At 52.5% G+C, this 25,835-nt stretch overlaps 6 protein-coding genes across 6 annotated transcripts; 5 read left to right on the top strand and 1 right to left on the bottom strand.

The window, feature by feature from the left end:
• Nucleotides 1-2,690: 2,690 nt before the first annotated feature.
• Nucleotides 2,691-3,899, top strand: CGCA056_v014614 (uncharacterized protein; the record flags this gene model as incomplete). Its single annotated transcript, XM_037329856.1, has 1 exon — nt 2,691-3,899. One exon carries the CDS (start codon nt 2,691-2,693, stop codon nt 3,897-3,899), a length of 1,209 nt encoding a protein of 402 aa, XP_037171664.1.
• Nucleotides 3,900-6,964: 3,065 nt separating this feature from the next.
• On the top strand, nt 6,965-8,168 carry CGCA056_v014613 (Galactose/lactose metabolism regulatory protein GAL80; the record flags this gene model as incomplete). Its single annotated transcript, XM_037329855.1, has 3 exons — nt 6,965-6,984; nt 7,073-7,138; nt 7,193-8,168. The coding sequence occupies 3 exons, from the start codon at nt 6,965-6,967 to the stop codon at nt 8,166-8,168; spliced, it is 1,062 nt and encodes a 353-aa protein (XP_037172378.1).
• A 3,893-nt stretch (nt 8,169-12,061) lies between these two features.
• ADH6-0 (NADP-dependent alcohol dehydrogenase 6) lies at nt 12,062-13,256 on the top strand (the record flags this gene model as incomplete). The annotated part of the gene is made up of 3 exons (XM_037329854.1): nt 12,062-12,268; nt 12,323-12,467; nt 12,526-13,256. The coding sequence occupies 3 exons, from the start codon at nt 12,062-12,064 to the stop codon at nt 13,254-13,256; spliced, it is 1,083 nt and encodes a 360-aa protein (XP_037171663.1).
• Nucleotides 13,257-13,922: 666 nt separating this feature from the next.
• CGCA056_v014611 (uncharacterized protein) lies at nt 13,923-15,188 on the top strand (the record flags this gene model as incomplete). The annotated part of the gene is made up of 1 exon (XM_037329853.1): nt 13,923-15,188. The coding sequence occupies one exon, from the start codon at nt 13,923-13,925 to the stop codon at nt 15,186-15,188; it is 1,266 nt and encodes a 421-aa protein (XP_037172379.1).
• A 3,079-nt stretch (nt 15,189-18,267) lies between these two features.
• Nucleotides 18,268-19,745, bottom strand: asaE-3 (MFS transporter asaE; the record flags this gene model as incomplete). The annotated part of the gene is made up of 4 exons (XM_037329852.1): nt 18,268-19,175; nt 19,252-19,344; nt 19,399-19,641; nt 19,691-19,745. 4 exons carry the CDS (start codon nt 19,743-19,745, stop codon nt 18,268-18,270), a joined length of 1,299 nt encoding a protein of 432 aa, XP_037172380.1.
• Nucleotides 19,746-22,464: 2,719 nt separating this feature from the next.
• On the top strand, nt 22,465-24,540 carry CGCA056_v014609 (uncharacterized protein; the record flags this gene model as incomplete). The annotated part of the gene is made up of 1 exon (XM_037329851.1): nt 22,465-24,540. One exon carries the CDS (start codon nt 22,465-22,467, stop codon nt 24,538-24,540), a length of 2,076 nt encoding a protein of 691 aa, XP_037172170.1.
• Between the last annotated feature and the right edge of the window lie 1,295 nt (nt 24,541-25,835).

Here is a 25,835-nt window from a genome sequence, read left to right as displayed (position 1 = left end):
AAACGTCGGAAAAAGAAGTCTTTTGAGAATGACTGCCAGAGGAACCATTAAGAAAGTGGCCGCAGCCAAAAGCACGGTCGACCGACTCTGGCCGGCATCATGAATGAGGCTCTCATGATTCGCCATGTTGATCCAAGACACCTGCGGAATCATGTTCAGTCTCGCGTCTCCGTGTATGAAGGAGATTAACGATGCCATTGATCAGGTTTTCGCTCCTCTTACGAAGACCAAACAACCTGAATTCCCCGCCTGCTTGTTATTAGACGCATATCAGCCGCTCAGCTACCAGTTCCTTCGTGGCTGAAGATGTCGTCAGCACTAACCGACTGTACCGCCAAAAGCCGTATTCCGCAGCAATTCATTCGCTAGATAGGCACGCGAAGCTCAGGGATGGACGTCCTTCTAGCAAGGATACAGGCGTTCTTAGGGAAGCACCAAGAAATTAGGGAGGCGCTTTGCTGAACTTGTTAGGTCATCTGCAAAATTCAACGCCTCTCGGCGCGTTTATTGTCGCCTCGGCGTGTTGTGAGTTTTTATCACTAGTAAATATCAAGATTCATTGTCTCTAACGTTGCTGCTAGGCGGCGTCCTGGAGCAAATCGCCCTGGTTGCTAAACCTACAGAAGCGAGTTGTGAGAGAGAACCGAGCGAACCAGCGACGTCGAACTTGCTGATCTGCGAGTGTTTCAAGCAGGCAATCTGCAGTCATCAGTTGCATATGACCTGCTCCGCATCCAGAAAACTTACGACCCTCAAACATGACAGCTCCCTTAACACGGACTGAATGAAGCATTGTGGACGGTCTAGCCTGGCGCGTAACGATCTAGCCTTCCCGCGCACAAACCTTGAACCACTGTCAAGTATCAGTGTCATTACGACAAAGCTTGCGGGGCAGTCAAGGCGGAAAGAAACATCGCGTGCAGATGGCAGTAGTGGTTTAAAACGCCATCTGAACTCCGGCGAATTCATCCACGGCCAACACCAATGAGACACAAGCATCCAGTCATCGGCCACTTGACGCCAAAGATCGGTTGTCCTGCTGCTGGGAGACGCACATACACTTCCACAAGCACGCAATAGGAAGACCGATGCAACCGTCTCAGTTAAGGAGATGGTCAGCGCTCGTTCAGCGGCAAACAGTTGGGCCGTTCCTTTCCAAATCTAAGCTCTTGGGTGGACATCAGCAAGCAGAATCGTTACGGGTAAAGACTCGAAAGCCAGGGCCGCCGCTGTGCTTTGCCCGCACCAGCCTTGGGCCAAGGGCCTGGCCAATCTGCAGCTGCGACATCTGCGTTGCAGAGCCAACGTGGTACCTGAATGCTTAACCCCACTTCAATGCATATCGGCTCAGCTTACCATCGCCGTGCGAAACGTTATTGAATTTGTTTCAAACCTTGCAGCACTAGCAGCCCCGTTTTGGCATCGCTGGGTGGGCATGAAAAAAAGCTCTATCCCATCGCCGGCACATCGGTGACGCTTCGAGAAATGTTCATCTCTGAGCCAAGCCTGCACAACACCCGCATCGCGTCATTGAAAATCCCTCGCCAGGGGGGACACTGCACAAATGCCATTCACTTTCTACGACATTGCCCCGGTTAAGCATCTAGCTGATCTTCTGTGGGCATGTTGTCGCTGGAGGAGACTTGTGAAGTCCGAAATCAAATAACATTTACGCCCTACACGATGACCAAGTTCAGAAACAACAGAGGGTCTACAAGTGCCATCATCGCCTGACGTTGACTTTGGCCACCACGAACCGGAAGAAACCTCAAGCTGGCAGGTGTCTACCCACGGATGGTTTGCCAGAACTGGGCAGCTGCGCATGGCCAGGATGCACCTCGCTATCGGGATTTAGCTGCCTTAACGGCCTATGGCTCCAGATGTTCATGTGGAATTGGTCTGCGGCCTCAGCCTCTCACACGCTGCTGCTCGGGTTTCTGTCACCCCGTTGTCACAGCGGGGGACGTGCCACCACCACAGTTGAGTTTGCGTCAGAAAGGTCACACATCCCTGACAACGTCAAGCATCTCCCAAGTTTTCATGTTTCGTACATCAAACTGTATGGATCGGTTTAAAAGCAGGGAGCAAGCCCACACCAAGCCGCTAGACGTGTCGCTCTCCCGCTCCCGACATCCATCGGGTACCGCTTACGTCCACGATTGCCGACCCAACCGAGGGAAGAAGAGAAAGATCTGGAGCGTTGCGCCGCAAAAACGAACGTATGTGACGATAGAATGCCGAAGGGTTCAAGACAATATCACGGGAAGACGAAGAACGGGTGTCGACAGTGTAAGAAGCGTCGTGTCAAGGTGAGGATGACCTGCATCCCAGTTCAAAATCCTTCAGGCCTCATCTGCAAATCCGCGGTGTGCTCTGGAGCTTGTTCTAGTACTTGGCGCCGAATTGGCTACATGTATGCACACATCCCGGGTTATTCGATCTTGCCTTGGCCACTCACGAGGACGGCTACACGAACAAGACATGGTCTCGTCATACCGAAGCCTCCTTCTATCACGTACAATATCCATAATCCACTTGAAGATGCTGACCACTGTGTTACGTAGTGCGACTGTGTCGGACCCGTCTGCGCCAACTGTCGTCGTAGGCAAGAGCACTGCAGCTACTTGGGTCTTCTTGCAGACGCCCTCAACCGGGAAAATGGCGGAGACAAGACCGGCGATACCTTGAGCATGGTCCGCCGTGCGGCGACCGTTGCTGCTCATGCTTCTTCAAGAGACGCCCTCAACGCCTCATTACCTGCCGAGAAGCTACGCGCCGACGAGGCTGAACTCAAGCATCACTTCCTGACACAAGCCTGGTTCACCTTCTCCCTGCAGAGCGACCCTAGGAAATGCGACGTCTGGTCACGATGGGTGCCACAGCTGGCATCTCGAAATGTTTTCATACATCAGAGCATGCTGTCGATCGCAGCTCTTCATCTCTGCCACCTCGAGCCGCCAGAGATGAAGCGATACTACTCTATGGCCTGCCAGCACGCCATCCAAGCAAGTAACTACTTTCGACTGGCCGTCCCGGAGGTCACAGAAGAGAACTGGCTCGCGACATTCGTCTTTGCGATGTGCAACGGAATCTTTGGGTACTACAGGCCCTTTGCGGACGAGAAAGTCATGGGGCAGGTGAACTCGTTCGAGCCGGCCAAAGCTCTAAACGTCATGCGGGTGGCAGCGAAGTTCTCCGACACGGTAACACCGCACGTCTTCAAGAGTCCGATACGCGACAAGCTAGCGCAGGTCGATATCAAAGAATGGCGCGACAGCAGCGACATTGCCCTACGGCCGTCATTACAAAAGATTGCCCGCTTCATTGACTTTATGTCCCTCGGGTCAGAAGCAACAGGGATGCCAGAAGATGACACCAAGGTCTACCTCAGCGCCCTTGTAGCGCTGAAGTCTTGGATGAGCTCGCTTCCAGGACGGCCGCGGATATGGAAACACTTCATCCTTTGGCCATCGCTCGTGTCAGAACAGTACCTGTCTCTGCTACGGTTCAAAGAGCCCATGGCTCTCATGATCTTCGTACTTTGGTGCGAAGTCATGTTTCTGGCGCCGAGGAGGTGGTACCTCATTGCGTGGTACGATCGTGGGCATGGCAGCGCGTTGAAGGAGCTGAGCCAGCTGGCGGAAAGCCCTGCACAGAGGTTTTGGGAGACGATGGCGGCGGACATGTCCAACGACGGGCTTTCAGATTGCACGGGCTCGGAGACCGATGGAAGTACCACTGGCCCTGCAACGCCTTCGACCGTCAAGAGCGAAGACGTCGGCTGTCGCAGAGGAGGGTTCTTGATGTTGAGCACTGGGGAGGAGTACCGTCAGGGGAAGGGGTTCGCGGTGACGACGAGCTGTCGAGATTACTCGGGGATGATTGCGAAGGCGCGGTAATGCATGGCGTTTTGACGCATTGGGAGCATACGACGATCTTACACGATAGATCGACCAGAACTGGGCAGGCCATTGGCGTCTTTGGACGTTGCTCTGCTGGCGTGGCATATGGAACATAGCTATGGCGTAGGGTGTGCCGCCCCGTCTAAAGTACATGAGATAGGCATGTAAGAATGATTTAATGAGCATCAAATGCGTCCATCGTGAGGTCAGCGTCACGCCAATCGTGTGTGACATGCCACAACACCTAGTGACTACTCACACCGATAATGATAATGTCTGATGAACAACGAAGCGCATGCTTCTAAATGACGCGTGCGTCAACCGTGTCAACCCCCCGCACCCATTGCTTCCCACCACTCACAGAGATAGCATTCGTAAGTGGTTCCATTCAACCTCACCTTTACCCCTCCAATCATGTCGTCCTGCCAAGTTGGCAGCAAACCTTGGGGAAAGTCTTGAGGAACTCAATAGAGGCGGATGTCAGTCAATATGCGCGAATTTCTTACTGTACGTGATCGTTGCGCAAACGTAAAAATGACCGAACACTATTTCTCTAGAGGTAAGCAGAACCGTGCGTGCGTCCGGGTTCGGCGGCGAAAAGGATGCTTCGCCGATGCGGTCGGTACGGGAAACAGACATACTGGCAAACGATGGATAAAGCCATACTGCCTGAACGGGCAGCTCCGCGAGCAGAGGTTGACATTTCACGAGCAACGACGATGAGTTGTTTTCTTCTCTGGAGACACAGGGTCGCCCCCAGCCGCCGCGCGGGGGATCGTCGGCGCGCGGCCATGCAGCGATCCCGGCCGTCGACGGGTGTTGCGGCGTGGGAGCGGGTGACATCGGCTTTCGGGAGGGGCTCCGTTGGTTTCCGGCACAATTGTTGGGCGACGGGGCGAGGGAACCCCCACTATTGTGATGTATTTGCCCGCTGAATTACACGAGCGCGAAGGCACGAGCGGGCGAGACGTGCTGCGTAGCTTGCTTCTACTTTGTTTGGTCGCGGGGTTGCATATTCCACGCAGCCGATCACGCCCGCTTCCCCAATGGTGAACCCAATGGGCGGCGGGAGAAGCTGGGCGTGATGTGAGGATGATGTTGACTATTGCTTTTACCCCGCAGGAGATAGGGCAAGGTTTTCGAGCGGGCTTATCGAAGGTGTATTTAACTAGAAGATCATCTCCCCAATGTCGTCGGCACCAGTATACGCAAATTGTCTCTCATCTGAGGTTCTCCCGAAGTACTAGACGCAACAGACACACAATCAGTATGCCCCTCCTGGTAATATCGATGATGCGGTACAGCTGACACACCCACAGAGAAGGCTTTACTAGAGCCATACAATCTAGAGTATGTGACCTCTGGAACGCAAAACGCATGAGCCGGTGCCCAGTCTCTTGCCCTGCCTATGTCGCTGCCATCTCATGGTGCCGCCAGCGACCGGCGCGGGTGAAGGGCCTGGGCTGAGAACATACGGCCTTGAACTTGATCTGGGTAATACCAGCGAAAGGATCATGCACCCTAACACAAGCAGATCACACACACACACAACTTCGCGCTCGAAGTACTACCAAGACAACAACAATGGCTCCTCCGACTGCCATCTCCCCCGTCCGCGACTTCGCCGTCACCTACTCCACCGGCAAGTCCGCCCCCGCCGTCCCCGCCGCCGCCGCCGCCGAGGCCAAGACCAAGGTCGAGGACATGTTCGGCAAGTGGGACACCTTCACCTTCGCGCCCATCCGCGAGTCGCAGGTCTCGCGCGCCATGACGCGGCGCTACTTCGCCGACCTCGACACCTACGCCGAGTCGGACATTGTCATCGTCGGCGCGGGCTCCTGCGGGCTGTCCACGGCCTACGTGCTCGCCAAGGCGCGCCCGGACCTCAAGATCGCCATCGTCGAGGCGGGCGTGTCGCCCGGCGGCGGCGCGTGGCTCGGCGGCCAGCTCTTCAGCGCCATGGTCATGCGCAAGCCGGCGGACGTGTTCCTGGATGAGCTCGGCGTCGCGTACGACGACGAGGGCGACTTCGTGGTGGTGAAGCACGCCGCGCTGTTCACGTCGACGGTGCTCAGCCGCGTGCTGCAGTTCCCGAACGTGAAGCTGTTCAACGCGACGGCGGTCGAGGACCTGATCACGCGCAAGGAGGCGGACGGCAGCGTGAGGGTTGCTGGTGTGGTGACGAACTGGACGCTGGTGAGCATGCACCATGACGACCAGAGCTGCATGGACCCGAACACGATCAACGCGCCGCTCGTGATCTCGACGACGGGCCACGACGGGCCGTTTGGCGCGTTCTCTGTGAAGAGGCTCGTGAGCATGAAGCAGATTGAACAGCTCGGCGGAATGCGCGGGCTGGATATGAAGGAGGCCGAGGACGCGATCGTGAAGGGGACGAGGGAGATTGTGAAGGGGTTGATTGTGGGTGGCATGGAGCTCTCGGAGGTTGACGGGGCGAACCGCATGGGTGAGTTCTTATCCGCCACGGTGGATGTTTATGAGCGTTGCTGACTTTGATAAAGGTCCTACCTTTGGCGCCATGGCTCTCTCGGGTGTCAAGGCCGCCGAGGAGGCGTTGGCTGTTATCGATGCCCGCAAGAAGGAGAACGAGCTCTGAGTGGAGCCATCGTCTCTGGATGGGCTGAGATTTGGTTTTCCGTCACTCGTTCGGCGCGTTCATGACGCTCTTTAAAGGTAAGACTAGGGCACATAGAATGGTAGACGGGCCTGGGTGCGAGCAGTATGGGAAAATTGTAGGCTAGCCGAGTTGGAATACATTCGTTCACTGCCTTCACACATTTTTAACCCAAACCTATGCTTGACTGCTTTCGCATAGGCTACTGTGACAATCTGTTCGTATGTTCGTATGTATAGTGATACGGGAAGGCTTAGAAACAGAACGAATCGTCCCGCAGATCCGATGCGTCTGAACAGCCGTAGGCGGAATCAAAAGGGCGATTGCTCCGTCGCATTTGTAACTTTCAGAGCTTTGTAAGGCAATAGGGTAACGTTTGACACACGGGCCATACCTTTTCATCCGCGTTTGTAAAGTCAGGTTTATGATGGTGCGCCAAACATTTTTGTAAGCAGTATTGTTGTCTTCAGTTGTTCGAACGTATAAAAGGCGATTGTTCACACCGAAGATATCGTGATCATGACGTTTATCTCAGTTCCTCACCCTTCAATCTCATCGTTTTTCCTATCAAGGTCGGCTTCGTAGGCCTTTCATCCCAGCCGTAAGTCGCTAGATGACAATCGAGAAGGAAGAAAACATGCTGACTTGCTTCTAGAGCATGGCCGTGGTCCGTCGCGGCACATCTACCTCACTTCGCCACGACATCCAACTACAAGATCGTAGCGCTCCAGAACTCTTCCACCGAGACTGCAAAGAAAGCCGCGAGCATCCATAATCTTGGAGAAGACATTGCGGCCTACGGAGACATCCTATCTACCGTCTCGGATCCGAACATCGACCTCGTCGCCGTCTGCCTCAAGGTCCCGGCGCACCTGCCCATCATCGAAACGGCCCTTAAAGCCGGCAAGGCCGTCTTCTCCGAGTGGCCGCTCGCGCGCAACATCGCTGAGGCCGAGTACCTCGCAAACCTGGCGGCCGAGATGGGCGCCAGGACGCTGGTCGGTCTGCAGGGCCGTCATGATCCTTCGGTGCTCAAGGCAAGGGACATGGTTGTCGGTGGTGAGCTGGGCGATATACTCCAGACCACGATGCCGTTCACGAGTCCCTGGTTCGGCGCCACGTTTCCGGCGGACGCTGTTTTCGCAACTGACATCGAGAACGGGGCCAACCTGATGTCGATTTCTGTCGGACACGCGATAGATGCCCTCTGTTTCGAGCTCGGAGAGCTTAGGGGAGTTCAGGGTATTCTCGCGAATAACCGGCCTGTGGTTCCCCTCGTCGACAGCGAAGGGAAACAGCAGGGGACAATCAAACAGACGTCCCACGATCATTGCACCGTCACGGGAAGACTTTCGGGCGGCGGCGTAGCGACTGCCGTGCGCCAAGGCGGCATGAGTGCCATTGACAAGAACTTCTTTTGGGAAATCACAGGTACCAAGGGGACACTTGTGCTGGAGGGGCCAATAGGCAATATTCAGGGCTTTCAGCCCACGGTCAGCTTTGTCAAGGCTGAGGCTGGATCGAAGCTGGAGAGGATCGAGGTCGAGGAGGCTAAGGACTTTTCGTTCAACACGGGCAGGGCTGGGGACGCGTCTGCTGGGGAGGGCGAGGGTGCTGTGCCTGATTTCTAGGATGTTTTGCTGAGGCACCGGATGCTTGAGGCGATTTACAGGAGCAGTGAGAAAGGCACTCAGGAAGAGTACATGTGAAGAAAAAGCCCAAACGATTCGACTCCCATTCCGGAAGAGATTCGAGTCCTCAAATCGAAGCCGATTCTCTTTTAAGAGTACATGCAAGATGTCAAGAGTGGATACTAAATCAATTGAACGAACGATGGTCCTTCTACAACTTCGAACCATAAACTAAGAACGAGATTCGTACCCTGAAACATTTCTCTCTCCTCACTTCCCCATTCCGAATCTTCACACTCACGTGTTTCCCTCCCCCAAGATCCTGCACACGCTCGTCCAAGCCATTCAAAACAGGCTTGCCCCGTTCTGAAGTAAGAAAGTCCTTGGCAGTCACGAGGTAGTTGTTCGATATCTCCTCAAGACTCTCGCCACTCCCATTCTTTGGCTCAATGTTAGTCCACACTCTATTGTTGTGGACTCCCAGCATGACCACAAATTGATCCTCGCCAAGTGGATGCTGCAAAAGCATAGCTCCACAGTGGCCTGTTTCTTCCAGCTTCAGTTCCCAGGCTCTGGGTCCGAATTTCCATCGACCTTTCCCAGTGGCTTTCAGATCGATGACAAGAGGGCCGCCTGGCGTCATGGGTGGCTCCATGAAAAAGGTATACTGCGCCCCAGCGTCCATCCACTCAGAAAGATTGAAGTTGCGTGGTCCAGTGGGTGCAATATATACCTCCCTGTATTCCATTTCATTGAAAATCGCAGCTTCAACATTAGTAACGCCATCAGCCGGACCACGATGTCCAAGCCGTCCGTAGCGACGCTCTGCAGCATCCCTAATCTGCTTGAGGGGTATGGCGACGTGCTTTCCTTTGCGCGTGCAATCGAGCACCCACCATATCATATCAGGATTCTTGTCGTTGATGCGCATTTGGATGCGGAGACCGTTATTAGTGAGCACGAATTCTCGAGAGGTGGTATTGGGCTCGACGTCTGCACAAGACGCAAACTCATCTGGGCTCTTTGCAAAAGCGTCCCTTAGTTTGCCAGGTTCTTCAAGTTTGGCTGTCCAAGAGAAAATAGAATGGTCCGTAGATCGTTTAATAATTTCCTGCTGGAGTCTGACAAAGGCTTTTTCACCTCCTTCGGTGTAATCCAATGCCATTGTGATACGGAGCAAACCAAGTAGACTGTACGCGCGGTCTTCGGGGCGACTTGTTTCCCTGCCCGTGGCCCACGAGATTATCTGTGCTACACTGTAGTCGGTGTTGTTTTTATGAGTAGAACTTCGGGTGGGATCTTCGTTGTCTCCTGGATGATGTCTCGCCGAAGAGCTCTCGAGCCGATGTCAATCCAATTTCGGTCGAAGAAAATGAGATTTCGGGGTGCTAGAAGTTCCTGTAGCCTCCATCCTCTCTTAAACCAATCGCTCTTCCCAATATCCCCCATCTGAGTGACATCTGCCAAATATGCGTAGCAAACTTCGGCCTTGCGATACCAGCTATACATTGCATTGATGGACTTTCCCTCCTCTTGAGAGTCCTCGTGGTTGATGCAGCAAGTGTCGATCCACGCCCACTCGAATCCGGCGTCAAAGGCCTTGTTACAGAACTCTGTGATCTTCTTGTAGCTGACAGGACCTTTCGGTGATTCGGAGTTAGGGTCGAGATGCTGGAAGGTTACCTCCCCTACATTTTTCGGACTCCATCGATGGGACAAAATAGCATAAGGTGGAGTCTCATCCTGAGGGAAAACTCTCATGAGTCGGGTCTTGGGGTCCTTGACAGGCTCCGTGTTGACGAGTCGCATCATGTTGGCTTGGAGGGGTAATTGATATTCGAAGGAAAGCGAAGGCCGACGAGAATCCAACAAAGGCTTTGGTGAGCAAACGGTAGCTAGTGTTATGGATGGGGCTTGAAAAATGTTGATTGCATACGACTGGGAACTATCCAGTGTTCCGCGCGAGAAACCACGTGCATTTGTATTGATTTCTCGTACCGCCTACGTGAACGACTCAGGGAGATTCAGGATTCGTGCTCATATTCCCCTACTCGCTCCAGAGATGAAAAACACTTTCGAGATATGCAACGTGATTCAGTTAGACAAAAGACGCCAATTACGGGACGGCACTCTCCTTGAATCAAATTCAAGGGAGCTGTCTTAGGCTGGCCAGCCAGCCCGTGGTAACGTGGCGAGCTGAGATGCAAGACATACGAGTCTAACCAGTCTCGAGCACGATGCGGAGCATTTCATCGTTTTCATTGTGAGCTATCATAAATCCTTTTGATGATGATTTCGAAATGAAGGCGCAAAGCTCATAGAACTCCATTCAAGTTGGCAAAGTGAACGAATATCAGGATTGACCTGGTCTAGAACTCAAATGCGGTCTACCTTACAGGAAGTGGTAATGACAAGTACTGGGTCCAAAGTCCGCGCATGAAAGTGTTGTGATGTTACTTGGTAAAGGCTGTCATAAATCGTACCAAGTTTGAGAAACATGTTCACGTTCCGAATGCCTGGTTGTCATAGTCGCTTCGACGGCTGTCCTCGAGGAGTCCAAAATGTTGGCGCTGTCAAAAACTACACCATTTTCCTGATAGATCATATGGGGCCGTTAATATGGATATCAATGACCCCTCTCACTAATTAATCACAACAGCTCTGACGACTGACGAATGACCACGGAATCTTTTGAGGCCCTACAGGCAAGTGAAACCCATGACTTTGAATCAGAGGTCCAGCGCTTTGGGTGACTCCTAGGTATATCCTCAGGTTGCCTGAATTTTCATATACTTATTTGTTGTCAGGTAAAGTAGGTGGACTTTCAAAGTATTGTATAAAGAGGGGCATCTCCTGTGACCAGACTTTGACTTTCTTATGTTCTTTGTATTTGATAATGTATTACAAGTCTTCCGGTGCGTGCTCTCGATCTATGAGTGAGTAGGCACATGAATAGATGAGCCTTTTGGCTTTAGGGCTGGGAACGGGTCGAGACAGGATCTCCAAAACCTATGACCTGAATCCCAAGAACGCTGGTGAATGTTTTGATATCGCTTCACCTAAACGCTGCTTGGCTTTTCGCTACCACCTATGGAGTAAAGGTCCACGTGGTTTAGATGAGGTCCCGTCATGGCCTCTAAGCTACGCATGTAGACTAAAGAGCCCGGCAATTGTTCCTCTCCAAGTACGTCAGTCCTCTTTTTCAAAGGGTAAACTGATCGCACCGCGGGTCCGGCATCAGGCACCTCGTCAATTTGATTGGCTCAGTACCACGGATCGAACTCCTCTGTGCAAGTATGCATTGGTAAGCGGAATGCCGTGGAATCGGGACTTTCACTCCGGATCGACTTCCCTGAGGCTTAAGTCTCGGCGTATTTCTGCTGTGTCACGGTCAAACCCAACATGATGAAAAAAGGTTGGCGTCATGAGGCTTCGAGACACGTCCCGTTCGGGAAGGAGATCGACACCCCTGGGGGAAGCTAGCTCGTTATCAGCGGTCTGGAAGTCAAGCCTTCGGAGCTAAGGCGTGAGCCACACCCGGAGCTGCGTTGGCGCGACCTTCTCGGCATGGACCGAGACGCCGCTTCGGTGGGGCGACCCTCGAGAAATTGAGAAATTCATAGACGTCATTCATCGGATGGCACTTTTCGATGGGTGTTCTCCGATGGGCAATTTGCGGCGGGCAGTGGGTCGAGGTCTATTGCCTGACCTGAGCAGCTCACAGCATGATCAGCTCAGAGGCGGGCAGGTCTGAGAAAATTCAAGCGTCATCGCGAAATTTGGCCGTATATAAGCAGAAGAAGAGTGCACTTTGAAGCATGGTAGAGACGAAGAACATCGGCAAACATTCTCAAAATATTCTAGATACCACCACCACCACCAATTCAATCAAAATGAGCTACCCCGAAAAGTTCCAGGGCTTCTGCACCCAGGGTCCGAAGACATGGAACAAGTTTAACAAGGAGACCCTCACACCGAAACCATTCGAAGATCACGACATTGACGTGCAGATCGAGTGCTGTGGTGTCTGCGGATCCGACGTGCACACTATCACTGGCGGCTGGGGTGAATACGAGGGTCCCCTGTGTGTCGGCCACGAGGTAAGTCTATTTAGAACATCTAAGACGGGTGTGCAAGGTCTAACAGCCATCAAGGTTGTCGGCAAGGCGATCGCCGTTGGCAAGAGTGTCAAGGACATCAAGGTCGGAGACAGGGTCGGCGTGGGAGCCCAGGTGTGGGCGTGCCTGAAGTGCGAGCAGTGCAAGCACCAGAACGAGAATTACTGCCCTCACCTCGTCGGTACGTTGACACGGATGTTCCGGCCGCTCCCGAAGTTGAGACTAACTAAAAGAATCAGACACATACAACGCAAAGTACGAGGATGGAAGCCAGGCGCATGGTGGCTTCGCAAGTCACATCCGCGCTCATGAGTACTTCACCTTCAAAATCCCCGAGAAGCTCAAGTCCGAGGATGCGGCCCCGCTCATGTGCGCCGGCTTGACGACCTACTCCCCGCTTGTCCGGGGCGGTGTGGGGAAGGGCTCCGTAGTCGCCATTGTCGGCATCGGCGGCCTTGGTCACCTTGGGGTGCAGTGGGCTAAGGCGCTCGGCGCCGAAGTCTACGCCCTCACGCATTCGCCCGACAAGGCCGAAGACTGCAAGAAGCTGGGCGCGAATGAGGTCATCAACACGACAGAAAAGGACTGGGCGAAGCCCTGGGCATTCAAGTTCGACTTCATGCTGAACTGCTCCGATATGACCAACGAGTTTGATCTGCAGACCTACCTGTCGACGCTCAGCGTCGGTGGTCACTTTCACATGGTAGGACTTCCGGATAAGCCGCTTCCCCAGTTCCCTGCGGGCCTGTTCGCCAGCAACTCGGCCAAAATGTCTGGAAGCCACATTGGAAACCACCAGGAGATGGATGCGCTGTTGAAGCTTGCTGCTGAGAAGGGCATCAAGCCATGGGTTGAGACTATTGACATCTCCGAGGCAGGATGCAAGGAGGCGGTTGAGAGGGTCAAGGAGAACAAGGTTCACTACCGATTCACCTTGGTTGGGCACCAGAAGGCGTTCGGTACCGCTTAAAAGTTTCCCTTAATTGAAACAATTTAATAGCAACTTCATATTCAATTCATTCGTACTCAAGTCTTCGATGGATTGCTCGTCCCCAAGTATTATGTGGTACACAATACTAGGTTTTGTCCGCCCATTGAACTCCGCGTCAGCCAGAGTGATTCCCGAATCGCGCAACGCCCGGCTCATCCGCACATCCAAGTATGACAGTGTGTGTACTTTCATCACAGAAAAGTCGTAAAAGCCTATCAGCTACACATTCAGTCAGTTGATCGGATGTGAAATCAGCTTACGAAGGATTTTTCCGTGGAGAAAGATTCAAACATGCATCCACTTTGATCCCTGTAGGGATGACTCTTTGCTGATGACTGACAGTGGCCCGCGGATTCAAATCAAATGCGGGCGCCAACCGGCTAGCCGGTTCAGTGCGACGGGACCACTAACATGCTAAATTCAAGCCTCGATGCGGTTTAGGTCTTACTTCACACTCGATGTAAGATGCCCGTTTGATGCCGCCCCATCTGCTCGGTCCGCTGCTGACCCTTGGCAATTGTCGGCAGCTCAAGAATTAAACTTCAGGTTAAAACCACAACCCCTCTCACTGTGTTCCGTTTGATCCTTAATCAACCACCAGCGAAGTCATACTCACACAACTGCACTCATCACACTGCCAGCAATATGGCGGCCGAAATTCTCGTCATTTCCAAGAAGGACCTCACCAAACATGAGACAATCTCAGTCAATCTGTCTCTTCCCCCCTTAGCCCCCTCGTCCATCCGGGCGCGCTCAACTCTCATCGGCATCACATCCAACAACCTCTCATATGCCAAGCTCGGAGACATGCTCCATTGGTGGTCCACCTGGCCCGTCCCTCTCGACGGCCCCGCCCCGTACAACAACCAGGGTGAGTGGGGTATCGTGCCTGCGTGGGGTTTCGCCAGGGTTCTCGAGTCGAACATCGAGGCCATTCCCTCCGGCAGTCTTGTCTACGGCTACTGGCCTACCTCATCACACGAAGTTGATCTCAACCTCGTACCACACGAGCCCAAGGGTCACTTCCGCGAGGTGAGCGACCACAGGAAGGAGCTCGGAAGCATCTACAACCGGTACAACCTCGTCGACGAGTCCGCTAAACCAGAGGAGTTCAGAGCCATTTTCGCAAACGCGTATCCTATCTGGAACGCGGGCTACGTACTTAACCGCTTCAGCTTCCCGACGGAGTTTAAAGGAGTTCACCCTACTGGCCAGTATGGTGGTAAGTGGACCGACAAGGACGGGGATCTGAGCTCCGCCGTCGTTGTCAACCTCTCCGCATCAAGCCGGACGGGGCGGAGCATCACCTGGAACTTTGCCCGGAACCGTAAACCGGACACTAATGGACCTCTTGCATGGCTGAACGCCACTTCTTCACCTCAGTCTTTGAGTCCTTCCCCCGAGGCTCCCTTCGGGATCAAGAATGTGAAGTACGACGAACTTGCTGCTAAAGAGACGGTCGACTGGATTGCTAGTGTCCAGCCTAAGCGCGTTGTGGTTTTTGACAACGGAGGCCCCGTGGAAGTCACAGAGCGGCTCCGCGAAGCTCTGGCCGCCAAGTTACCGGAAGGTACAAGCTTCACTCTGGTCTTGATTGGCGGCGAGCCAAAGATGCAATCTCCAGAGGAGTTCCAGGCACTTATGGGCTTGCGAGGGAAGTGGGGTGTCCCTGTTCAACTGAACACGACTTGGGTCATTGACGATGGTGTTGAGGCGGAAGGCGCGGAGAGCTTCTTCAGAGACAACGAAGCTGCATTCGAGAAAGCGGTAGGCGAGAAGTACCTTGGAGACATGGAACTGGTTTGGGGCACTGGAGTTGGTGGTTCTTCGGGAGTTGAGAAGGCATGGGAAAATATCATTCAGGGAACGCTAACGCCCAACAAAGCCTGGATTTACCGCCTGGGCAACTAAGATTCAAGCGAACCTGTGGACAATTCCATTACCTGTGGTCATTGTGTAACGAATGACACCAAGTAGAAGGCGAGAATATGTCCAAGGGTCGGGCTCGGTATCGGAATTGAGAGGGCGAACAAGTCTCCGGCTGGATATGTTGATACCTAGGCCACCAGACCCGCTAGTTATCAATTATCATACTGCGTGAGCCTTTTCGTGACTCTAGTCAGGCGGAATGTTCCTCTTTTGTGATTACTTATTTCCCTGAGTTGCACAGCCATAAGGCCATATATGCAATGACTTGAGTCAGGACTACGGGGTCAAGTTCTTGGAGGCGAGTTTCAGACGGCCGTTTCAGACGAACCTCAACTCCGGCTGCTCAGTACCGGCAGTCCGGTTCAGCTCGGGGATACCGTCATCAATTAAGAGTTGCTGTTAGCCAGTAGTCTGACTGAATTAGCATCCGAAGGTCATGCTCAGAGTCTTTCTTGACTTGCTGAGATACATAGTATGCACATTTAGTGCCCACTTCGCCTGCCAGTCGTGTTTGACAGCAACCTTAAATCTTTCCGGCGACTTTTTGTAATAGCTCTCGTCTGTCAAATGCTGGTAGCCTTCCTGCATTCTTTTGTAAATCATTCGAATTAGAAAGTTTCCTATCTCGAAAACACCAAAATAGCCAAGCCAAGTGTTCTCGGAGAAGATCTGTCGATCAAGAGCCCGAGCATTCGGTTAAGTATAAAGGCAAAGATATTGCCGCCTGAACTGAGGTGTTGTTCTAGCTTGTCATCAATCAAGCAGGCTGGTCCATTCTTATTCAAAATCTTGAAGTCCGGCACTTCCCGCGTCATTAGACACAATTCTTCGAGTCTGTCACCTGTCCATTTTGTCTATTACCAACAATATGAAGTTTACTGCAGTTATTGTCACTCTCATTGCCGTTGTTTCGGCTGCTGTCCCTCATCCAGTAAGACCTTCAATTTCGTTCGCTGCTCATTCGTGGACGCCGTCGAATACTGACTGATATACTAGCGTGACACTGCGGGCATAGAACTGTTCCCTCGTCAGGCGAATTGCAGAAAAGCGGATGGTAATACCTGTCCTCTAAATCCTCCAGTCATTTCATAGCCAGCTTACTCACTTCCCACAGAGTTTTGCAACGACAACGATCCTCTGCCTCATGATTGTTGCAAGGGACTTAAGTGCACACTTGAGAACCCGGCTGGCATTGGCCCAACCAAGATTTGCCGATAAATGCTCTCGATAGCTGAGATGGACACATGGTGCAATCAATGTTCATCAAGATTTAGTACATAGAACACAAATGGATTGCATATACTGGATTTGAAAAAGCCCGCAAGTCAAGATCGTTGTTGCATTTTGCCAAGGAGTTGATTACAAGTGACCCTGACCCTTTCTGCAGTTTGGTTTTCTTTTTCTGAGCACGGCGAAAGGTACTCCCAGATAACGGCTGACGCACCTGCATGGCGGCGGAAGGGGTTCACGCGTATAGAGCTACAGTCTCTCTCACCAACAGCTTATTGAAGAGCGTCACAACACATGCTTCTCATTTTCTCTCAAATAGATGTCAATCAAGCTGAAATACCTTGACGCCCGTGCTGCTAACCACAAAGCCAATACTCAAATCGCCTTCAAAATGTAATAGCATCCTCAGAAATAGGCACCAGATCCCCCTTGCCCTTGAACTTTTCCACGATATCCGCTTGCTCGGACAGCATGAGCCTGTCGCTCTGATGCCCAAACCTCGCAAGCACCCTCCACCGCGCCAAATCGCCGGGGTTGCGCTTGTCACCGTGCGCCGCCTTGGGATTTTCCCAATGGCCCCGTGAGAACGAGATAAGGGTTGAGATTTTCTCATTCGGAATGTCGTAGACCAGAGAGCAGACCGTCCCAGTCTCTTCGAGCCAGTTCACCTGCCACAGCTCGCCGGGGCGAATACACTGATACGTGGCGGCCTGGTAGTTTATGCGGCCCGCCATCGGTCCGCCGTGGATGGCGTAGACTACGCGGTCCTCGGAGAAAAACCACATCTCATAGCGCCATTTTTCCGGATTTCCATTCTCATCCTCGGCGTCGTAGTCGTAGATAAGGTGCACGTCGCGGATGTCCTTATCAAACGTCGAGTCCAGAGGCGTGTTGGTTTGGAAGCGGGGCAGCGGTTTCGCTGGTGCTCTGTTGGAGAGAAACATGACTCGTGCGTTTCTGGAAGGCTGGCAGATGTTCTGGAATGCGTTGATGACGACAAGTTTGTGAGCTAGCTCAGGTAGGGATAGGCAGTTTATAGAGCTTTTTGAATTCGAATCCTGAAGAGTCTGAGAACGTAGCAGTTCGTCGGACAAGTGAATAGGCGCCGTTTTATCACACGGATGTCCGTGGAGAAGGGTGCTCGGGTGGTGTGCCGGAAGTGGTCTGTCGGAGCGGGTCTGTGTGGTGAAATGCTCGATTGTCTAAAGACTATTACATCATAGGCCGAACCTTCCGGCGATACCGCGCCATGTGGACAAGAAAAACTTGTAAAGCCTTTGATCTTTCGCGTACGGAATGGGCAATTTGTCAACGATGAATGAGGAAGCTGTCGTTGACGTGTTAGCTTGGCTAGAAACCGGAGGCAAACATGGTAGCTTTGAGTGGGTGCACATGACGAAGGATGCTTCCTAGACTGCACCCAAGCCCTCGAAGGCGGACTTGGCAGCATATTCTAGTAAATCAGTAAGTTTCACTGCTTGCCATGAGAGACGTTGAGAGACGTAATAGTAGCAATAGTTGAAGGTGATTGGCCAAGTCAACTCACCTGCATGCTGCTGCCTGCATGGCGACTTCAGAACCTCTCCTTGAGTCTTGGCTCATCTATGCTCTGGCCGAGAGATGTCTGTACACATTCCTTTGTGCTCAAAGTGGCCAAGCTCGAAGTAAAATCAGAGTCGCACCTGGTCCGAGACTTCGTATTTTTTTCAGAGAACATGGTGGCTAGATTCTCCCGTGGCTTATCTATCCACCAACCTCGATTCCTGCATGCCATCTACAACGACGCAAGCCATCTTAACAACCCCAGAGACCCCGTCAGAGCCGAACCCCATCAACATGCCTTCACCAGCGACCACCCTCCTAACCGCACACGACCAAAGATGTAAGCGGCCAAGGATATTACATAGGCTAGCGCAGCGAATATTATCAACCCCCGATAGCCGCCGCCCTCGGCTCCTAAAATCGCTCCGGCGATTGGAATCCCGATGAGAGTACCAAGGCTGCAAAGAGTGTATGCGGTACCGTTGCGTTTCCCGTAGTCTTCTGTCCGACAGACCAAGCCAATGGCGACTGGAGCAAGGCTCACAGATGCTCCTGACCAAAATCCGTAGATGATGGCGAAAGCTGTTGTCATGGTCCGACTCCCGTTTGCTGTAAGCCAGAGGCCAAATATCGAAGCCATACAGCAAAATGTGATAGTACACGTTGTGTTCATGACACCAAATCGATCAGCAACGTAATTGGGTAAGAATCTACCCGGAACGGCGCCGACGTTGAGAAGGGGGTTGAGCATGTACGCGTCAAGGTATCCGAACCCAGAGTGAATACCGTAGGAGCAGATGTATGTGATCGGGATGAACACGGCAAACTCAACGAGAACTAGTCCAAGGGCCACAGCAGCGTAGTCAATGTCCTTAAGGGCTTTGAGGTCGATGGAAGAGCCTCTTGACTTCTCAGGTTTCAGCCGTTTAGTCAGTAGGCAGCATGCCGCTGCCCCGTGAATGGCGCATATGAGAGCTATCACTCGTATAGACCAGCCGAAGCTAATGCGAGGAGCCAAGTAGAGGATGACGAGGGGCATCCAGACGCCGCCCACACCTCCCGCAGTGCAAGCCAGGCCAGTGGCCAGTCCTCGCTTCTTGTGAAACCAATGGCCGATCGCCGATACAGCTGGATTGTACAGCAACGACGACGAAATCCCGCCAAGCACACTGAACGAGAGAAAGAATTGGTAGAACTCTGGACAATAATTAAAGTCATCATCGAGAACTCATGATGCTAGGCAGTCTGAGACATGGAAACTTATGGGGCTTACCGGATGAAAGGCTCGTGAAAACGAGAGCAAGTACGATGCCGACAGCTCCGGGGATGATCAATAGGCGCATGTCATGGGCATCAAACACAGGGCCTGGGGCTGTCAATTTCAAAACGATACGCATACACTTGCCCCGGGCTGCCTTACCTATTTGAGCGCCACAGAAGAACAGGAAGAAGGCATAGCCGCTGAAAATCCATCCGGTGGATGACTGTGGCATCCCTTGAAGCTCGTGCTCTCCGAGCCAAGCCTGGAGGACGGCGAGCGAGTTCAAGAGACCCATGGAAGGTATCATGGCACACCAGGCACCAAATACGACTAGCCAAGCTCTCAATCCGCCATCTGGATAGTCCATGATAGATTCGGTACTTTGAGCGTGGGTCATTATGCCTGAGAACTATGTCAGCCGTGCTTACGACCCTTAATGATTGCTGCGTACCGTCTGATCCCGAGCTGTGCGGTTGCTCTGCTGGCTGCGGTATATCTTCTTTCATGCTGGGGACCGTTTCTTGACCGCACGGCGAAAGTGGGTGTTATCCGAGTTTGCCGCGGAAAACTAATCATCCACATCGGTAATTGTCGCCGGTCATGGGGTTGTGAACCAAGTATTCCTAGACTTTTGGCAAATGTTTCTGGATACGCGCGACTCTTAATTATTGAGACTCGCTTTCGTAACTTTGCGGAAGGATTGGTAAAATTAACACCACAGAAGCCATTCTTCCTGGATTTGGCGACCGCAAGGCGCCGTCGAGACCTTGGTGGAGCTTGATTTCCTTGGGGCAACTTTTCCCGTAAACGGGCCGGTCCGGCCGTTGAACATAACGTATTACACTTAAAATGTTCCCCTGGAATCTGGCAATGGGGGCACAAATCCCGAAGGCAATCCGCATTTGACGTGTTGGGATGCAATCAAAATTTGGGACCTGCCTCATGAGAGGCGAGGGTTACGCTATCTGGAAAGTAGCTTAAGATAGGCGGAAGGGCCGCCCTAGTCTGGCGGAATTGGCGGGACAGCTTCCGCCCTCTCGTGGTTCACAAAAGCTTTTGTCGTTAATTTGCTTGTGCGATATTGAGGGAACCAGGTGTATGTGTTAGGTGTATAAGGAGAGCGTCAGTGCAGAAGATATGGGTCGCGATGAATGAAGGTTTGGTACATAACATGTTGGCTAGTAAATTTTAATCATTACTGAGGCACATGAGACGTTCCTTTTGTTCTCAATTCATGTTTCATTAGTAGAGGAGCATTTAGGAGGTTCTTTGGGACGTTGCTTGGCAGATAGGATTGGTAATTCTCTCGAAAGAGTTCTTGGCCATATTTAGCTCATGTAGCAACGCGATTCATCGATCAATTGAGATACTGTTGTCAAGGATAGTTGTCCGGGTCTCGGGGCTCACTTTCCTAGTTTTTCAGTGATTGTGTGAACTTTACCTAGAGAGCGACTCACTCGACCTCGCATGTACAACAAAACACATTGGTGACAACCCAAAATATCAAAATCGGGAGAGTCTAGACTTGCGCTCGACTGTTACCAGAACAACACCGGACTCGGACGTCGAGGATAATGTATGAGAAATCAGCAGTCCTTCGCGTGACTTTCACAAGAAACTATTAGATGTGCTTTGGTCGAGCGTCTCAAAACAAATTTCAGTTTTGGTTCACTCCTGTTGAATCAAGACCTAATCCGTGGTACAGGAAGCATCTATCCCCACAAACAGACATTGAATCGAAGACATCAGCGCCACATCGGAATAGATGCTTGGGACTGGCCCGAGTATCGTGAGGACATGAAAAGTCGGGTTTGTTGAGCCTCTTGGCAAGGACGAGAGAAATTATCCTGAATCGTCAACATTGAGCAAAAAGTCTCGCTGATCACTGGATATCTGCGCCGGTGTGAAGTTGGAATGTCGCAGGCTCACGCGTAATGAGTAGATGTCGGAAGAATATGTCCCGCTTTGTTGATAATCGCCATAATGAGCCGCAGATTGGGAAATGGGGTGTCTTGAACGTCCGCGCAAGGCGGCGCATGTGTTTCATGCGGGGTATCCGAGCTGAATGCGGCGACTCCATTTGGCTGGTATGCCGGAATTAGTTGTCCGTGAAGATCATTCTTCGGATCCGAGAGGCATACCGACGCTGAACTTCGCTATTGATCCGAACGCTTCAACGGCTGCTTTCTTCAACGTCAGCCGAACTTCTCAACTCCGACCTTAACCGGGAGAAAAGAAAGACTGATAACCTACATCTAGTCATGGAATGATGTGCGCCAGATCAGTATGTTCTGAGTAGGTAGTGACATCTCAGGTTTCTTCGTTGCTTGATATAACCGTAGGACCCGTCCGAATGCCAAGTGCCGCGTGTAAGACAGCTCCCCGCCTCGGTCTGCGTCAGATGATTGAGATCTTGTCCTGAATGAGCACGTCGAAAAATCACTATGGCATTCTGGGTTCGCCATGGTGCAAACGAGCCTATGAGAGCGTTGGGCAAGGGAGACCGTCCGTGGGATGTCTCATATCTGTGGTTATGTGGCTGGCGTGTCCCGCAACCATCCACCTGGATACACCTGGATACAGACACAACTTTCACGACCGAGTAGGTACAACCCTATCTATTGGTTATTTGTTCTTGAATCTCTGCATGGCTCATGCCGTTCCTCACGAGGTCTTTCCGACAATGGTTTTCTGAGATGGGATTTTCACCCTCTGTATCATGAGACATTCACTTGGGCAACTGTTGGAATCACTCTATTTGGTCAATGCTCGCAGGTAGGATGATACCGTTAACGGAGACGATGAATCTTCAGGATACGCCGATCGTTGAGATCAACGGGAGCTAGAGAATATGCTGTCTAAGACCCCAGGGAGAGAGCTGGGATTTTGTCTCTCTCCTATCTCGTTTTGGTGGAGACGAGCGCGTTTGTGGCAGCCGACAACACCGTTTTGGGAGATCAGCTCCTGGACAGCTGGATACCCGGGGTAGCCATCAATGGCCACCATTGTGCTTTTGATCCTTCGGATGGCGTCTCCTCTCATGCTGGAATTCCTCCCATGGAAGGTTCTTCACACAGCATCCACGACTATATATCTGGATCGTTATTCTCCTGTTTTGTGTGTCTTCTCTTTCCCGCTTCATCCGATCCTTGCCCACCCATGACCGAGATATCCAGCACTTCATTGAATCGTAACCTTGCTTACGAGCTTCCTTACTTCAACGAAATGGCTACCCTCGACACCCACACCAATGGGATTTCCATGCCCAAGGACTTCGTCGGAATGGACAGCATCCTCGATGAGGACCTGTCCACTTTGCCGGATGTCACGTCTCACATCTTCGAGATGTCCCGCACCAGACGTCTGCCTCGTCCCAACGGCGTTCTCTCTCGCGATGCCAGCCCTACCGGCTCCACGCGCTCGTTCGCCAATGGCCACAGCCATAGCTCCCGTCGCATCCTGAGCCGCACCCGGACTTCATCATGGGGCAGCTACCAGAAGCAGTACAGCTCCGAAGTGGCCAAGGAGCTGACCGCTCAAGCCGAGGGCGAGTTCTTTGCCCTCACCGAGCTGATGGCCAACATGTCTCGCCGCAGCGCCTCCCTGAGGGAAGTCTGGAGCAAGATCATCGCTGAGCGAGAGTCGTGCTATGCCGAGATGGACAGGATGCACCAGCGCATTGAGGAGTTCGCCGAGATCATCGAGATCAAGGAGAGGGAGCACTCTCACAACCACCATGAGCATGAAGAGCGCCAGAAGCAGATTCTCAAGTTCAACATTGACCTCAAGGCCGCTGTTAACAGCACTGCCGAGTTCAAGACGAAGCTTGCTGAACGCGACACCGAGTGCCGCCATCTCCTTCACGAGATCACGCAAGTGAAGGACACTCTCAGCCACGTCAGGCGCGAGCATGAGGAGACGAAGAAGACTGTCGAGACCACGAGACACACTCTGATCTCGACCGAGAGTTCTCGTGCTGAGCTCGAAGACAGGTGTGGCAAGCTTCGCGGCGACCGTGATGCTCTCGACCTGAAGTACACCGAGCTGCTCTCTCGTTATGAGGAGCTGACGACCAAGCACGACACCCACCATAAGGAGCTCGCTCACTCCAAGCAGCTCAACTCGGTTCTGAAGAAGGAGAAACACGACTGGCTCCACCGCGAGAGCGAATTGGGAGAGAGGCTGCGCAAGCATGAGCACAGGCACGAAGAGATCAGACGCAAGAACAAGGAACTCGAGGATCGCCTCGAGAAGAAGCAGCTCGAGATCAAGGAGTTCCAAGAGGTAATCACCAGGGCCGAGCAGTGCGTCACCAAGGTTCGACACGAGAAGACCGAGCTCGAACAGCACATTGAGAAGCTCAAGCGCGACATCATCAAGGAACACAGCTGCTGGGAGGAGGCCGAGGATCGCAGCAGCAAGTGGAAGCTCAAGTGGGAGCACTCTGAGCGTGAGATCGTGTCTCTGCGCGAGGACGTCTCTCGCGTCGAGATCACTCAGACCGAGCTGCGTGAGACCATTACCAAGAAGATCGAGGAGATCCGCGTTCTTCAACTTGAGAAGAAGCGTGTCGAGGAGGAGAGCGGTCGCCACTCCGGCCGCGCCGATGATATCCACCGCCAGCTGGTCATTATCCAGGAGACTCTCAGCCACACTGAGTCTACGCTCTCCAAGACTCAAGAAGAGATCCACTCCAAGACCGAGCGCATCGAGCGTCTGCAGCTTGATTTCAATACCGCCAAGACCAAGATCAAGGACTACGAGATGGAGATCAAGAGCCACAAGTCCCTCGCCGCTACTCTCCAGGTCGAGGTTGAGAGTCTCACGACCGAGTGCGGCTCGCTTAAGCAGAAGTGCCGCGACTGGGAGGGCAGATACGAGGACGTCTGCGAGAGCGTCACTGAGTACGAGGATGGCGGCTCCGGCTACGAGTTCGAGATCAGCAGCATGCGTACCATGCTTCGTGAGTCGAGAGAGCAGAAGGAGAAGGCGATCAGCGCTCGCAACAACGCCGACCGCGAGCGTGATGAGGCTATCGCCAGATACGAGGAGAAGTGCCGCGAGATGGAGAGGCTCGAGGAGAGGATGAGAACGCAGTTGCACGAGCAAGAGAGACGCCGTTCCAGCAGCGGCCGGACCGTTGTCAGACACTTCTCCAAGAGTGGTAACGGCATGACCAGCAGCAGTGAGGCTGGCAATGGCCACAGTCATGGTCACAGCCATAGCCATACCCACGGCCACAACCACTCCCACGGTCACACCCACAGTCACGGCCACATCCACGACCACGAGAGTGTTTAGTTGGGATGCAACAACTTGACAAGGTCCTTCTTTATTCTTTTCCTTTTTCTACAAACACTTCCAGTCTTTAGTCTGAGTTCGCAAGACGATTTTTTCTTTGTCAGGTAATCGCCAACGGAGCGAGTAGGTGGCAGATCAGAGATTGAATGAACCCCTACTATTCTTGAACGTCTGGCAAGGTCTGGAACTGCTTAGAGAACAAGTCCAGGGGTCCATGTGTTCTTACAAAAACAAACAAACCTAACACAAGATTACTCTTCAAATCCGATACCAACCTCAATCTGGCTATTCGTTTCGTTTGACATGCAACATCATGAGGACCTTTAACAGTGGATGTAAGAGCTCGTCATCTTACATGCATTTACAGCATCACAGCAACAAGGCGATTGGTCTTCTAAATTTTTGCAAGGCGTTGCTGAAGATTAGGCTTTGGAGTATTTCTCCCACCCCTTTTAACTACAAATTCCCCAATTGATGTTCCATAACGTCTGTGTTCTCGAGATGGTTGGGTTCTCCGGTGACCCCTGTCAGCTTATGGCGCTGGAATTGGTCGTGGGTAGTGGCCCGACAGCGACTGCTTTGCGCTAACACCTGCTGGCAATCTCGAGCAGCCGGAGATCTGCACCTCATACGACGAATGCGATGCTCGGCTCTCACAAGCACTGACGAGGCTTTGTATGTAGAATAAGTCATTTCGAATCCCGTGAGACCAATGATTGGCAGAGATTGCTGCATTTCCAATGCAGGCATCACGCAGCTCTGTCGTAGACCATGTGGTCGATCAACAGCAAAGTAGGTCGTACAACACCCAACAAAAGCACCGCACCTAACTAGTGAGTTTTACATAGACATGCAGACGGAGTATCATCCGAAGTCTTGGTCTTTCAACGGCGGCTTACGTTGAACTATATCGAATTAAGATGTTTAGAAGCTTGAGTGGTCTCAATTGGTAATTCCTTGGTGAAGGATCAGTAAGCTCCCAACGGGCGCTCAATCACAACGACTGACTTCTGACGAAGAACAATCCTTCGTGGCTGTGGGCAGCACAGCACTGGCGCCAATTTGCCGGCCGTACCAGCGTGCCCGTTTCTGGGTTGCTCTTTGTTCACACTGAGTGGAAGACACTAAGATCGATGATGGAGGGCCAACTCACGGGGAAATCCATGAAGCCCATCACGCGTTTGCTACCTTTGATACAACTCTCTAGCACTTCATCTCGTGACTGCGGGGACCTCGGACTGAGTGCCTGCAAAAAGACCTCACAGGTCGGGTTGACATCGACCCTGGTCGTGCTA

The sequence above is a fragment of the Colletotrichum aenigma genome, assembly GCF_013390185.1.
Source record: "Colletotrichum aenigma strain Cg56 chromosome Unknown KSG_Cg56_contig10, whole genome shotgun sequence".
Lineage (NCBI taxonomy): Eukaryota > Fungi > Ascomycota > Sordariomycetes > Glomerellales > Glomerellaceae > Colletotrichum > Colletotrichum aenigma.
The sequence above is the reverse complement of the archived record's forward strand: the minus strand, read 5'-3'. Positions and strand labels throughout refer to the sequence as shown.